At 45.8% G+C, this 14480-nt stretch overlaps 1 protein-coding gene across 3 annotated transcripts in view; it reads right to left on the bottom strand.

Moving 5' to 3' along the window:
• The window catches only part of INTS3 (integrator complex subunit 3), a 38410-nt gene extending 25287 nt beyond the window's left edge, over positions 1–13123 (bottom strand). Inside the window, exons 1-3 of one of the 3 annotated variants that reach the window (XM_020991730.2) lie at positions 12317–13123; positions 4804–4887; positions 3782–3865 (exon numbers count right to left, since the gene is read on the bottom strand). In XM_020991730.2, coding sequence (XP_020847389.1) covers positions 3782–3865; positions 4804–4887; positions 12317–12460 — 312 coding nt within the window. In that variant the 5' untranslated portion in view covers positions 12461–13123. The remainder of the gene's footprint in view (positions 1–3781; positions 3866–4803; positions 4888–12316) is intronic. The other 2 variants (XM_020991729.2, XM_020991728.2) reach the window with 2 other exon arrangements.
• Between the last annotated feature and the right edge of the window lie 1357 nt (positions 13124–14480).

The following is a 14480-nucleotide window of genomic DNA, read 5'->3' as shown; positions in this document are numbered from 1 at the left end:
ACTATATTTCATTAAAGGAGGACACAGGGTGAGAAACAGACCCATAGGGTATATAAAACAGGGGTGGGGAACCTGCAGCCCTGAGGCCTTCTAGGTCCTGGGGTGTGGCCTTTTGACTGAGTCCAAGTTTTACACAACAAATTTTATTTGTTTATTTTTTATTAAGTGGATTTATTCTGAGAAGTTTGGATTCAGTCAAAGGGCCAAACTTGAGAACCTAGAGGGCCACACGTGGCCTCGAGGCAGCTAGGTGGCACAGGTGATAGAGTGCAGGACCTGGAGGGAAGGCAATCAACAAGTGTTTATTAAGCCAGGAGCTATGCTGAGTACTTCACAAATCTCACGTTTTTGGTCCTCACAATAACCCTGAAAAGTACATGCTATTTATTTTCCTCAATTTGCAGATGAAGAAACTTCAGCAGACAGTGATTAAGTGACCTACCCAAGGATCAAACAGCTGGTATCTGAGGCGCAGTTTGAACTCAGACCTTCCTGACTCTATCCACTTCACCAGCTAGCTGCCTCCATGGAGTCAAGAAGGCCTGTGTTCAAATCCAGTCTCATATACTTACTGGCTGTATGTTCCTGGGCAGGTGTCACTTAATCACTGTCTGCCTCAGTTTCCTCATCTGCAAAATGGGCATAACAACATCATCTGTCTTCAAGGGGTGATGTGAGCATAAATGAGATGTTTATAAAGCACTCTGCAAACCTTCAAGTGCTATAATATTATTATTACTGACTGTTCAGGGGGCAATTTCAAATTCAGAGTGCTAAATGCCTATAACCTACCTCATTCCTTTTTTTTTTTTTTGGTAATCACTACTATCTCCTTTCCTTCTGATGAATGCTACCACTGAAGGAAAACACCTCTCCAGCCTTAATTCAAACCTAGCTAGCTGCACATCCTGGAGGGTCAGCCTTAGGGCCTCATGACTTCTGCCTGCCAGTGACGACCAGGGCCTATTCAGTTCCTCACTTTCTTGGAGCAGGTTTCTAACAAATTCAAGATTCAGTCTCCTCTGACACCATCCCACCAAGTCTCCAGCCAATGAAGACTCACAGAACAGATTCTTAAATCAGTTCTGAGGTTTCACAGACATTCCAAAGGCAGAGTTAAGTCCAAATAAGCCCTTGGAAAACAGCCCCTCAGCTCTAAAGTGCAGCCCAACACCATTATTTTCATTTACGCAACATCCCCCACTCCATGGCCCTGCAGAAGAAAAACAACAACAACAACAACAACAAACAACCTGGGGTAGGAGGATGGGCTATTTCAGAAAATGGTCACCCCTTCTGGGGAAGGCTAGAGCCCAAGGGAGATGAGACGCTGACTCTTCAACCAAACCCTGATGTGGCTCCAGGCCCCTCATGAGTCACCCTGTCTTCCGGCACCCCTCCCTCAGCCCTGCCTATGTTTTTTTCACTCCCCTAAAGACTCTTCTCCAACTGGCCTTCAGTCTGCACCTCCCTGTGTCCAAGAGGTCAGATCTGAGGCTGTGCTTGGTGACTGGATCAGGGGGTTTGCTTCAGCAGCACACAGACTAAAATTGGAATGATACGGAGAAGATCAGAGAGACTGAATCAGGACCCAGAGGGCTCTCTGAGTTTGAATCTTGGTCCTGTGGCCAAACTACTGCCCAGCCTGGAGTTCCATATGCCTCAGCACTCCGAGGCTTTGTTTCTTTCTGTGTGCCATGGAAACGGGGCTCCTTTTAAAAGGATAGGAGACATGCTGGTCTCCTGGGAAAGCTGGAGCACCAGATAAGCATTTGCAGTGCCAGCTCTGCATGCTCCAATGTGCCAGGGCCAGCCAGAAAAGCTGAGAGCACTCCCATCAGCAAGCCTTACTTATCTGCAATTACCTGCTATGATTCACATCTCAGCTTTGAAAAAATTACTCACTTTCCAATAGGCAAAAACTAATTGCATAAGTAACTAAATTAGACGTCAATTGCAATTTTAAAAAACACAACAGAAACCCAGATCCAAATCCCATCTCTAGCACAACACGACTGTGCTCTCACCCCCATCTCCTAGCTTGCTAGCAAGGATTAAAATGAGAGGGACTTGACTAGATCATGGTGTGGCTTGTGAACACCAAACCGGGGTCAACTGTTCGTCTGTAACACTCCAGATGACATATTTAGGATTGAAATGAAATGGCAATTTGCCTCAATAAGGTCCAAGCCACAGGGCAGCCTGACCAGGCCTGGGAACTCAAAGGAAGCCTAGCACTGAACAACAGTCTCCCCTCCCCCAAGACCTGACTTTAGCGGACACCTCTGCTGAATATAATGCAAACACATCTGTTTCTTTTCCCCACCTTTGGGCTCTCTACTCAGATCTGTGGGGTCCACAGGCACCTTACCCTTGATCCAAATAGCTAGGTGGCATACTGGGTAGAGTGCTAGACTTGGGGTCAGGAAGATCTGAATTGAAATTCTGCCTCAGACACTTGCTTAACTGTGTGACCCCAAGCAAGTTACCTAACTTTTCTCCAGCCTCAGTTTCCCTGTCTGTAAAATGGTTTTAATAATAGTACCTACCTTAGAGAGTCATTGTGAGGATCAAGTGAGATAACATGTAAAGTTTTGCAAATGTTAAAGTGCTATATAAATGCTATCTATCATTATTTTCCTTTGGTTCTTGCTCTGGGAGGAACCCAGGATGATGAGAGGAAACCACTGAACTCCCCATTCCAAACTCTTTTTTGCTGATTGTTGTTCAGTCATTTCAGTCCTATCTGACTCTTTATGACCCCCCTTTAGGGTTTTCTTGGCAAAGATACTGCAGTGGTTTGCATTTTCCTTCTCCAGCTCATTTTACAGATGAGGAAATTGAGGCAAATGGTGAAGTGACTTGTCCAGGGTCACATAGCTAATAAGTGCCTGAAGCTGGATTTGAACTCAGGTCTTCCTGACTCCAGGCCAGGGGCTCTATACACTGTGCCACCTAGCTGCCCCACCTTTTTTTTTGTATTTTATTTTATTTTTTTTTGGTAAGTAAAACTCCATAGAACACAGGCAGAAAGCAAGTTATTAGGAAGGAGAAGATGACACTTCACTGGAAAATTACAGGTCTGAGGCACTCTGAAGGGTCGGTTTTATTCAGTCTATTTCCATGCCTCCCAAGGACTCCACTTAGGCTATCCCAAAGAGATGAGAATCTTGGTTTATAGAAAGCCCCAGAAGCAGTGCAATGTGCTTCCTCAATCAGCCTACGTTCTTCCAACGGCTCATCTAAACCCTGCCATGACGCAATTGAAGCATGTTATATTGTAAAGTGCCTTGGGGAGAGACCAAATCTACAGGTCACTCTCCTTTGTGTAAGAACCCTGACCTGACTTAGCAACTCTTACTGAGTTTCTGCTTGGCTTTCTCTGCCCAGAACAATCCCAGTTTAGCTTTCCTCGTGGTTCCTGATTTTCCAACCCTCTTACTACCTTTTGGCTTCTCTGCAACCTTCTTGATCCTCTTTAGCACTGGAGTCTAAAGCTAGGTGTGACACCCTAGGCAGAGGCTGACCAATAATGAGAATAACAGAATGACTGCACTTAGAAAATGAGGGGATGGTAGGGAGAAGATAATGAACAAAAATGAAGGAGAAAGATAAGAGGCTGAGAGAGAGAGAGAAAGAAGCTTTATCTACTTTCTCCCCCTTGCCTGCCTGCCACAGAGCTATCCACAAAGCAGGAGACTGCCCAGCCTATCTCTGTCAGGTAAGCTCCATAGGTCACGATCACATCTGGAAAGAACAGAGCTGTGGGTGGGAATATTACCTTCTGAGCTTGGCTGGGTTCTGTAAGAACAAGGGTAAAGAGTCCTAGGCAGATTTCTTCATGCTGGGGAGGACCTTTGCACACCTGGATGTGAGGAAAGAAAGAACAGCTGTCAGTCACAGGCCAGTCAATTTTAGAAACAAATCCTCCCAGAAACCTTGTGACTCCTGGAGAGCTTGGGAGGAGAAATCTCTCTAAGTTGGATGTAGACCCCTCCCCTCCAATCTGTGTGGATGTAAATCATAGATCAGTGACAGCAGGAATGGAGCACTCTTTCTGAGGGTGTGAGCCTTGTCTTTCTTTCTTTCCCTTCCCTTCCCTTCCCTTCCTTCCTTCCTTTTTAGGCAATTGGGGTTAAGTGACTTGTCCAGAGTCATAGAACTAGTGAGTGTTGTGTGTCTGAAGCCGGATTTGAACTCAGGTCCTCCCGACTCCAGGGCCTGTGCTCCATCCACTTCGCCACCTAGCTGCCTTTGCTTTCTTAGGGGAAAGTAGGGAAGGTCCTACTACTTTCCCCAAGAGGAGTTGTAGGCCAGCTAGGTACTACTTGGGGCTGGGAGAAGTGTTTAGAATGAAAAATGATGTCACTATCTCTGATCTACACACTAATGCCCTTCAGTGCAAGATGGAGCTAAGGAAAGATAGGTAGAATAGTGCAAAGAAGACTGAAGGAGATAAGATTTGGGTCTTCTGTCACAACAAACTGAATCTGAGCAAGACATTTAGCCTTTCGGATTTGCTTCTTTATCCCATAAAATGGGGATAATATCTGCTACACCCTAGAGCAGCTGGAGGCTCAAATGAGATAACATATGTTTTGATAAATAGAACAAACACTATACAAATGTGAAGTAGCATCATATTAGTCAAAGCAATGTAGGGGCCTTCCCAGGGACTGAATCTAGCATGTGACTGAAAGAGGGTTTGAACTTGTCACCCAATTCCCTGTCAGCTGTTCCATGTTTTTGGTCCTATTTCCCAACAAGCAGAAGTCCAAGGGAGAAAGTAGCTAATGGACTCACATGGGCATTGAGGGCATCATTGGCCTCTCTCTCGGAGACACCACTGGTCATTGATGTCACGATGCTCATGCACCTTTCCAAACGCTGCAGAGAGGTGAAGGAAAAACAGAGTATGGGTATGAAAAAATGTATTGAAGAAACACAATATACCAAACCAAAAACCACAAGGGGTTCTGCCTAGACCCACATGTAGAGGCTCTACTCTGTAGCAAATCTAGCATGCAGTTAGTACTGTTAATTACTGAGCCATTGTTCCCTGACCTTTGAAAGCTTTGATTCTTCTACCACATCTAATAACAACAAACTTCAGTAAATACAGCATAGATTCAAAGTCAAGCCCAGGAACTTTGCCTCTCCCACCACCCTAATCATTTTGAGCCCTTTTGTCCTTGCCTTGGAAATTAACCCCAAATCTGTTTGAGGAGTTTTTCACTGCTTATCCTATTATTGCTAGAAGGGGGTGAAACCCAAGAGGGACCGGGCAGGAAGAAGTGACTAGATTTACTTCCATCTTCAGTTTGATGCTATGGTTCATCACGAAGCATTTTTTGTTCAGGGATGGTTCTGTAGGCCCCACTCAGCATATATATAACCAACTCAGCAACAGGGACAAATGGGTTAAGAATGAAAGGTCAGCACCTCATCTTAACCACTGCCCCTCACCCCAAGGAGCCCATGGTCTATACTTGTTCAAGGTCAACAGAAGGAGAGGGCCACATCAAAACTTCACATGATCCCAGAGCAGTTGCCTGCCTCCAATCCTGAGGCCTAACTATACACCAAAGTAGGTCAGACCAGTGTGTGCCAAACAGGAATAAATTGCACTTGCATAGGTGTAAGAAGGGGGAGGTATGAAATCATATGCAAGTCAAGCTGTGATTCCCACCCCCATCCCCCATTCCCCTGGGCTACCTACCACCAGCCAGCTCCAGCACTTTGTGGAGAAGGGGGAAGGGGAGTGAAAGAAAAGCTCCCACTGATGAAGAACACCCAGTTGAATGTTCACTCTCTTTGTGCCTTCCCATGAACATCTTTAAATATCTATAGTAACAATTGCTCCAGCTGTTCAGGACCCCAAAGGAAGTGAAGTTGTTCAAAGCTGAAAACCACCAGGTTTTCTCTACTAACAAGGAAAAGCTTCAAGCAAAGTGAAAGTGGACAGGCGTTGAGAATAGGCAGCAGCCCCCTGGGCCTCTTGGGAACCAAGAAAGTATCCCTATTCCCAAGAGGTAATCCTTACTGATCCAAAGAAGCTAAGGAGAAGAGAGGTAAATAATAATAGCTAGACAATTAATACATTCACATATTGATTTGGGGAGACTTAAACCCTTTCAGAATTGAACCCAAGAAGAACTACAAGAAGATGGTGCTTCCCCAATAACAACCAATTCCCAAATGAAGCCCCAAACTGTATGGCACAGAGAAGCTAAGCCCTCTGACCTTAAAAGAGCAGCGACCCCTGATCTAGGGTCTCCAACCTGCTTTCCCACTGCAAACACAAGGTGCAGGGAAGGTGGAGGTGGAGGTGGGGGGGTGGGGAGGAAAATAAGGTCCTAATTTAATAAAGTTTAAACTAAGCAAGGGGCCTAAACCCTAGATAGTTTGGTCTGTAAATATGATTGGCAGCATAAAGACCTTGGGCAGGGTCTCTCCAGCTCTCGCCCACACCCCCTGAAGGGCAGAGTCAACTGTACAAGTTAATGGGGAGGGAGGGAATGGCTTCTTGAAGCAGAGGTATGGGAAGGATGAGAAATCGGATACAATGGATGGATAAGGACATCATGTGATAGGTTCCCTCAAAGCAGTCTATTTACAGTGAATCAAAATATGACACTATTATCTCCCCGTGTGGGAGAAATTCCTTTTAAATCAGAAATGTTTCATTTAAAATGTTTCAGGGAGATAGAAGTAGTGGACAGCCACACCGATGTCACATTGCTTTCCTGAACTCTCCTCCACCCCAATTTTAAACATCCAATCATAACCTCCGATGTGTGCTGGCTGCAGTAAACTCAGAGTGAGTCTTTCATGACAGTCCCTCAGAGGGTTGAGCAAATATTTACTGTCTCTAGGAGCTTCTAGTCTGATTTTTCTAGCACTAAGTGCTACCTGACCATGGTTTCCATAACAGCCACAAGGGATAGGATTTGGGGTGTATGTCATCTCTACAGAACTGATACTCAGTTCATCCTTCTGGAAGACTCCTCTCTACTTTCATCCTCGCTGGTCCCTCATTCAGTTGAGTTCTGAGAGTAGGACCAGAGAGGATACCCTGGTGCAACTGTGTATATTGCTTCCTTGAGGGAGATAGCAATAAAAGTCTCAGGGAAACCAGTGGCCCTGAAAAACCAAATTCCACTGCCATGGAGAAATCAAAGAAGGGCACATAGGACTCCTCAGTGACAGCAGTGCTCAAATGTGTCATATCCATAAACCATTTGCCAAAGAAAGTATACCTTTTAAAAAAATGAAACAAAACTGAAAAATATCAACCCTCTTGTCTCCCAGGGGCTCCCTATAACGCCAAGATGAGTTCTTACTGAAGGTCCTCCTCTTCTTGTTCTCTGCCTCACCCTCACCCATTACTCCCCAAATTCTGCCCAGAATCTTGCTCATGGCCTAAAGATTTGACTTCTTTGGAACCACAAGTCCCCAACTCTTGCACTACTTAAAGCTCCAGTCCCCCACTAGGCTAACTCCTCTCTCAGCCAGGAATGAGGAAAGCTGATCAGGAATAGAGATGGTTCCTAAGAATTGGAGCCAGAGTGTCAAACTTCCTAGGGAAATTCCCATTTTGTGAGTCTGGGGTATTCTTCACTACTGTTCCAAACCTGAGAACTCTAAAAGACCCTTCCCTCTAATCAAATTAGACTCTGAATACTCCATCCAATTCAGCAACCCCTATATGTATAGATCATTCTGGCTTGTATTAATGCATTTGGTTCTCAACTTTTCTTGGGCTTTTTCGTGGGTGCATGTTGTCTCTGCCATTGACTTAGCTCCTCCAAGGCAAACAGTGGGCCTCCTTCCTCACTATCCTCCTCCAGGGCCTAGTATGAGTGCTCAAATCACTGACTGACCTTATAGAAAGCTATCCCTGCATTCCTGGGCAGCAGATGAGATCATGAAGGAGAAACAGCCACAGCCACAAAGAGCAGAAGCCAGTCATCACCATGCACTGAGTACCCACTAAGTGCAGAGCCCTGTGCTGGGGCACTGTAGGGAGATAAAGAGGGAGGAGAAGCCATAATCCCTGCCCTTGGAGAGGAAATAAACAATGGAACTTGAGTTTGGTGGAATGTGAAGGCAGAGGGCAAGAAGGGAGTAAGGATGTTTGAGACATGGTGGGGGAAAAAAAATCTGTAGATTAGAAGAAAACAGAGACTGCCTGTATGGGAACATTTAAAATTCACTTCTAGACAGTCCAAAAGAGCAAGGAAAAAAATGCTTCCTCCCTGCTGCTATCCTCATTGCATTTACTAGCAAATACATCCTTTGATTTCCTCCAGTGAGGTTCAGTTGAGCAGAATGGGAGGCTGCCCTAGGTGTGGGCCAGGATGGATGAATGTTGGTTCTACCAAAGACTAGATCTGTGGGCTCTTCATCTGGGTTGGTTTTTTTTTTATATTTGGAAAATTGTATTTCAATGTAATTTATTTCCTTGGTAATCCTACTTACTTAATTTTATGCATTTAAAAACGTGATTCTGCAGAAGGGGTCTGTGGGCTTCTTAACCAGACTGCTAACGGGGTCCACAAAAAAGAAAACGTTACGGTCCCCTGGGCTAGAAGATAATTTCATCACAGTCTGGGTATAGGGAAAAGTCACAGATTCCCACACAAATCTTTCCTTTTCTATCCCAAGTTGACAAAACTAGACAATACTTAATTGTCCACAGAAAAAGAAAAGAGGAGTACTAGGCTCGTAACAGGTGCACAACACTGTGAGGTATCATGACATGAGTCAGAGTCTGAAGACCTTGGGTCTAAGGCCCAGCTTTAATCCTTCTTAATTATGAAAATCTGGACATGTCATTTTAGCCTCTCTGAACCCCATCACAAAATGAGGAGAACAATACTTGAATTCCCTGCTTCAAAGGCTTGTTGTCAAGAGAACACTTCTTAATCTCAAAGTGCTATATAATTGTTAAGTGATAGCTGGCTGATGGAGCAGAGGCCATTTTTAAACCAAAGATGATCCATGGGGCAATGCTAACATCAGTTTTATTTAGTTTGGGAATGTATTAAGCTATTTTAAAAAGCATATTTATTTTCCAAATTCTGTCTGCTTAATCTACTACCTAGAATGATGGGGGGGTGGGGCATGCCAGGGAGGATTGGCTTAGAAGCATGGTAAATGGTTGGGGAAGGCCAGTTAAAATGAAAAATTTTGTTGTGGATTATTAAGAGTTACCACCTCTTCAGTCATCTGCAAACCTCTTTTTTTATCCACCATTTCTGCCTCTTTTTAACCCTAATTCAACATTTTCTCAACAAAGACCATCATTACTGGATTTGGAGATATAAGATCTGGCTTTGGCTCTTTGGGTCAAAACCTCTCTTGGCCTCTATTTCATTATCTATCAAATGAAGGGAGCTGAACTAGATCTAAGGTTTCTTCCAAATTCCAACTCTAGGAATTTCACCTATTGCTCTACCTTCTTTCTTGTAGCTGCTAACAAATGGTAGCACAACTAGAAAACAGGCCTTAAAGACTTAGCCATTCTGTCCCTGGATGACTGTATCAGGAGGGTTTGAGGTCTAGTAAATAGCTCAACTGCCAAAATCCAGGCCTGGGTCTTATAAAGTCTTTAGGTGGTGCTGAGTGTGAAAGATCACCTGTTCTTCACAAGCACTGAGTTAACATCTACCTGCAGCCCAAAGGCTCTACTCACCTCACTACTCAACCCAGACCCTTTCTTGGTAGCTTCCCATTTCCCCTTTTATAACTCTGAAATTCCTCTCTGCCTCAAACTGCCCATCCTTCCATCTCTCCCTCACTCCTAAACCTATGCTTCACCCTTCCCATGACCTTCAACACTGTACCTCTTCCTGCTCTTCTATACATTACCCCTGTTCTGGACTCCTTTTTGTCCCATAGTAAATCTGACCTTCTGTCATATATACCTTGACTCCTTGTCCCACTGCCATGCATGCTTGGCCAAATCCCAATTATGTATTACTTCACCATCCACCTTCTTCCCCCTCAATCCTCATCCATCTCAGCAGAGGTCCTCATCTCCTCTTCTATTGTGAAACCAGGCCATCTGTCATGAGCTCCCTCTTCTCTTATTTTGTACCTCAAAATTCTTAGATATCACCTCCCAATTTCCTTCTCCTCTGTTCCAAAGGCCTAACTCCTTATTCATGTCCTTGATCCTAGCTCCTGCTGTACTCTCTGGGAGCTTGCCCTTTCCATCATTTTCTCTCTCTCTCTCTCTCTCTCTCCTATCTTTAATCTCTCCCTGTCTCCTTGCCTGCTGGCCCCCATCCTTTAAAAAATTTAAAAAAAAATTTACTCGACCCTTTCACACCCTCAAGGTATCTGCCTCTCTTTTTCCTTTCATAGACAAACTTAGAAAAAGTCATCTATACTCAGTGCCTCCATTTCCTCACCTCCCAATGACTTCTAGACTCCTTACAATCCAGCTTTCTGTTTCATCACCTGAAGAAACCACTGTCTCCAAGGTTACTAATGATCTCTCAATTATCAAATCTGATGGCCTTTTCTGTCTTCATTTTCTTGACCTATCTTTAGCTTCTGATACCTGGACCATTCCCTCTTCCCACATCCTGTGTTCTCCCTAGGCTCTTCAGATATTCTTTTGGTTGTCCCTCCAGGCACTTTCATTGTGCCATCATCTTTGTCCCATCCATTAAGCACAGGTGACCTCCCAATTCTAGGTCCTCTTCTCTCTCTATATCCACTGAGTGACCTTATTAGTTCCCATGGGATCAGTTTTCACTTTTAGGCAGATGACTCTCAGTTCTATACATAGAATCCTAATCCCTGTCCTAAACTTCAGTTTCCCAATACCAACAGCTTGCTTGATAAATAACTCAAAGTCAATATATCTAAAATGGAATTCTTATGTTCCCCCCAGCCCATCCCTCCTCCAAATTCCTATTTTTGTTGAAGAAACCATCCTTCTAATCACCCAACGTTGTAAACTGACAATTATCCTAAACTTGACATTCTCCTTCACACTTATATCCAAGTCTTGCTAATTCTAAGTCACCTCTCCTATCTGTCCCCTTATCTTTACTCATACAGCCACCACCCTAGTTCAGGCTCTCATCACCTCTCACTTGGACTACTGGGATAGCCTACTAATCCATCTCCCTTCTTCTAGTCCCAAATAATCTTCCATTAGTACAGTCCTGGCCAAGTCATTCCGTTCAGGCTTCAGTGGCTCCCTATTGCCTCTAGGCTAAAATATAAAATCTCCAGCATGGCATATAAGTCCCTTTACGACCCTTTTTTTTTTAAAGGCTTATTTCACATTAGACCCCTTTGAGCCCATTCCAGCCAAAATGGCCTCCTTGCTTATTTACAGGTGTTTCATTTCCTGTCTATGCTTTTGCATAGATCTTCCTGCAAGGCTGGAATGCACTCCCACCTCACTCATACTTTTTTCTAATCCTTAAGCTTCCTTTCAAAACTCATTTTAGAGGCCACCTCAAAAGCCTTTCCAGATTTCTCAATTAGTACACTCCTTTCCTCTTCAAATTATATCTTATCTTAGTATGCTTATCTGCATAAAGTGTCCCTCCCACTAGAATGTAAACTCTTGGGGAAGAGGGGAAGGACTCCCCCCCCCTTTTTTGTATCACTAGGGCCTAGCTTAGTGCCTTGCATCTAACAGGGGCTTAATAAATGCTTGTTTAAGTGAATGAAAATGAATTCTTGTGCTTGAGTGTGGTACCAGGGGCACTGGGAGAGACTCTTAAGTCCCAGTCCTTCACCCCATTTGAGGCAGAGCAAAAGTAAACAGACACCATAGCTTTCCCTGGGTGCCCAAACCCATTCTAAAGGTCTTGTTGGCATCACCTAGCAACCAGGCCACCAGAGTCCAGTCAATGGTGTGCCTAATGGGAGGTCCCAAGAGCTGACTTAAGTGTTCCATCAGCCCCCAGCCATCTCCAGGCTTTGGATCATGTACTTCCAGTTCACTTCCAAGATCAATATGAAAGGCCTAGGTCTTAAATAAATTAGCCATGGGAATAGCCAAGGTGAGAAGAAATGTCAGGAAGTCTGGATGACTTGGGAGATGCTCAATAGGTCTCTCACCTCCACCCCCATATCAATGTTGACTACTGTTACTATGGCAACCAGCCCCAGGAAGTTGGTCCACACTTCCTCCTCCTGGGATAGAAAATTTGGAGCAGAGTTTGGGTTCCCTTAGAAGAAAATGGAAGGAAGGCCCCTTTGCCCCACTCTTTCAAGTGCCCCTTGCCCCCACATCCGCTCCAATCCCCCTCTTCACCCCAATCTCTCAGCTCCCCACACCTACCTCCTCTAACTCATCCTTGGCATCCAAACTGGTGGAAAGTAGCAGCCTCCCCCCTCCTGGGGCTCCTGCTCCCGCTCCTCCACCTCCCGCTGCTGTTCCCGAAGCAGCTGTTGCTGCTCCTCCCTTTCCCTTCTGTATCTCCATGGCTGGAGCCAGGAGAAGTGGGGAGATATGGGAAGCGTGGGGAAAGAAGTCCTAGAAATGGGAAACTGGGGGAGGGGTGCTAGAGGACCACGAGGAGGGAAAGGCAGGAGAGAGGGTGGGGGGGAGGGAGGGAAAGGGTCCCTGCCCCCCCCACCCCCTCCTCTGAAAGAGGCTGCCCCTGGGGTGGGGGGGAGAAGGGGGTGACTCCTCTGGGTTCTGTCCCTGCGGTGGGGAGGGGAAACCCCTTTAGTTCTTCTCCCTAAGGTTAGGGAAAGAAGGCAAGGGAAGGGTCCTGACCCAGCAGGGAAGGAGGGGGGACTCTTCTGGCTCCTGCCCCTGGGAGGGCAAAGGAACCCCTAAGTTTCTGCCCCCTAAGCTGGGAGTGGGGGGAGTCCTGTCCGAGATGGGGGGTGGCAAACCTTTCTGGCTCCTGCCCCTAGGGTATGGGGAGTGGGACCCCTCTGGCTCCGGCCCCTAGGGGGCTGGGGAGGGGCTATGAGCGCTATAAGGGGGCACGGGGGACCTGCTCCTCCTTACAGCACACAGAGGCGGCCATGGTGGAAGGGGAGGGGGGAAGAGAGGGGCACAGGCGGGCGGGCGGGGGAGAGAGGAGGGAAGGAGCCGCGGAGCCCCACCGGAAGTGCCCGGTCGCGATCCCGAAGCTTGGCCAATCGCCGCCGCCGCAATCATTCGGCGTTTCGGCCGAGTTGGCGAGGGACAGTGGGTCGGTCCCTTCCCTAGCTGCCAATTGGATCGAAGAGGGGGAAAAGAGGTCAGATGGACGGCCCAATAGACCAATCATATTCCTATATTCTACTTGGAGAGGCGGGGCTGGGCAGGGTTGGAGGGGGAGGGGAAGGAGACCAGGAAGGGGAGACGGGGCGCCTGCGTTGCGCCTGCGCGGGGTTGGTCTTACGCTTCCTTCTTTCTCTGTCTTTGGGCTCGGGACGGAGTTGCGTCCGGCCTTGTGCGCTCTGTCTTACTCTAGGGCAGTGTAACTTTCAGATGTGAAAGGGTTGGGTTGGGGGGAGGATAACTCATCTCCTCTGGATTAGGGGAATATAAAAATGCAGGTGGGGAAGCATTAATGCATAAACCTTCCATTAACATGGAGCTTGGCGGGGGCCGTGTCCCTTGTGTGTTCGCAGAGGTTGCATTTCAGTGAAGCACGTGCACACTTCTTATATTTCTCCTGTTTAAAGAGTCTATGTGATAGGCAGGGTGGGGAGATTCCCCGCCAAAGCAAATCAAACGCCATTCCCCAGATCATGGTCTTCATAAATAGCAGCGACTGAAAAATGTCAAGAGACACAGGACCCGTTCCAAAGCCTTTCCGGATTGTTTAGCTGGCCTTCCTTCCCCTGGCTTTGGCCGGGGCAGTGTGTGTCCCAAGAACCCAGGGTCATACCCATATGACCGTGAGGGATTAGGGACTAGGGCTAAGACTGGTTTAAGATCTATTTTAGTAACATTTCACTTGGAATGAAAATTGGAAAATGGAAATTAAGCACCCTGTTTAAGGTAGCAAGTGTTCATCAGCATCTGCATTTTTGAGACAGTCACTAGTCCCCAGCTCCCTCACTTCAGTCAATTAAAAGCAAGTGTTTATTAGGCAAAGCACTGTTTGAGACTCTGGGGGTTACAAAGACAAATGAAACAGTACGTATTCTCGGGCAGCTTACTTTAAACAGCATGTACGTAGGTAAATGAAAACTGTAAGATTCTAAAAGATTTGGTTAGATTTTATGCTATTACAATCTTTTGGTAATTGGATTTGAATATAATTGCTTTCCTTATATGTTTTGTTTTATACTTTTAAAAACATTATTCTGAAAAGGAATCCATAAATTTCACTCTACAACCGAAGGGGTCCCAAAAAGAACTTTGAAAGTTTACAGGAGGCAGAGGGGAAGAAAGCAGAGCATACTAGGTATGTCTGTGCAAAGGAATGGAAATGGGAGATTTGTGGGAATGTCCCACAAAGGGCATGGCAATTTAGACCAGTATGGTTGGAATGTAA

The sequence above is a fragment of the Phascolarctos cinereus genome, unplaced genomic scaffold (assembly GCF_003287225.1).
Source record: "Phascolarctos cinereus isolate Bilbo 61053 unplaced genomic scaffold, phaCin_HiC Scaffold_5;HRSCAF=322, whole genome shotgun sequence".
NCBI classification, from domain to species: Eukaryota; Metazoa; Chordata; class Mammalia; order Diprotodontia; family Phascolarctidae; genus Phascolarctos; species Phascolarctos cinereus.
The sequence above is the reverse complement of the archived record's forward strand: the minus strand, read 5'-3'. Positions and strand labels throughout refer to the sequence as shown.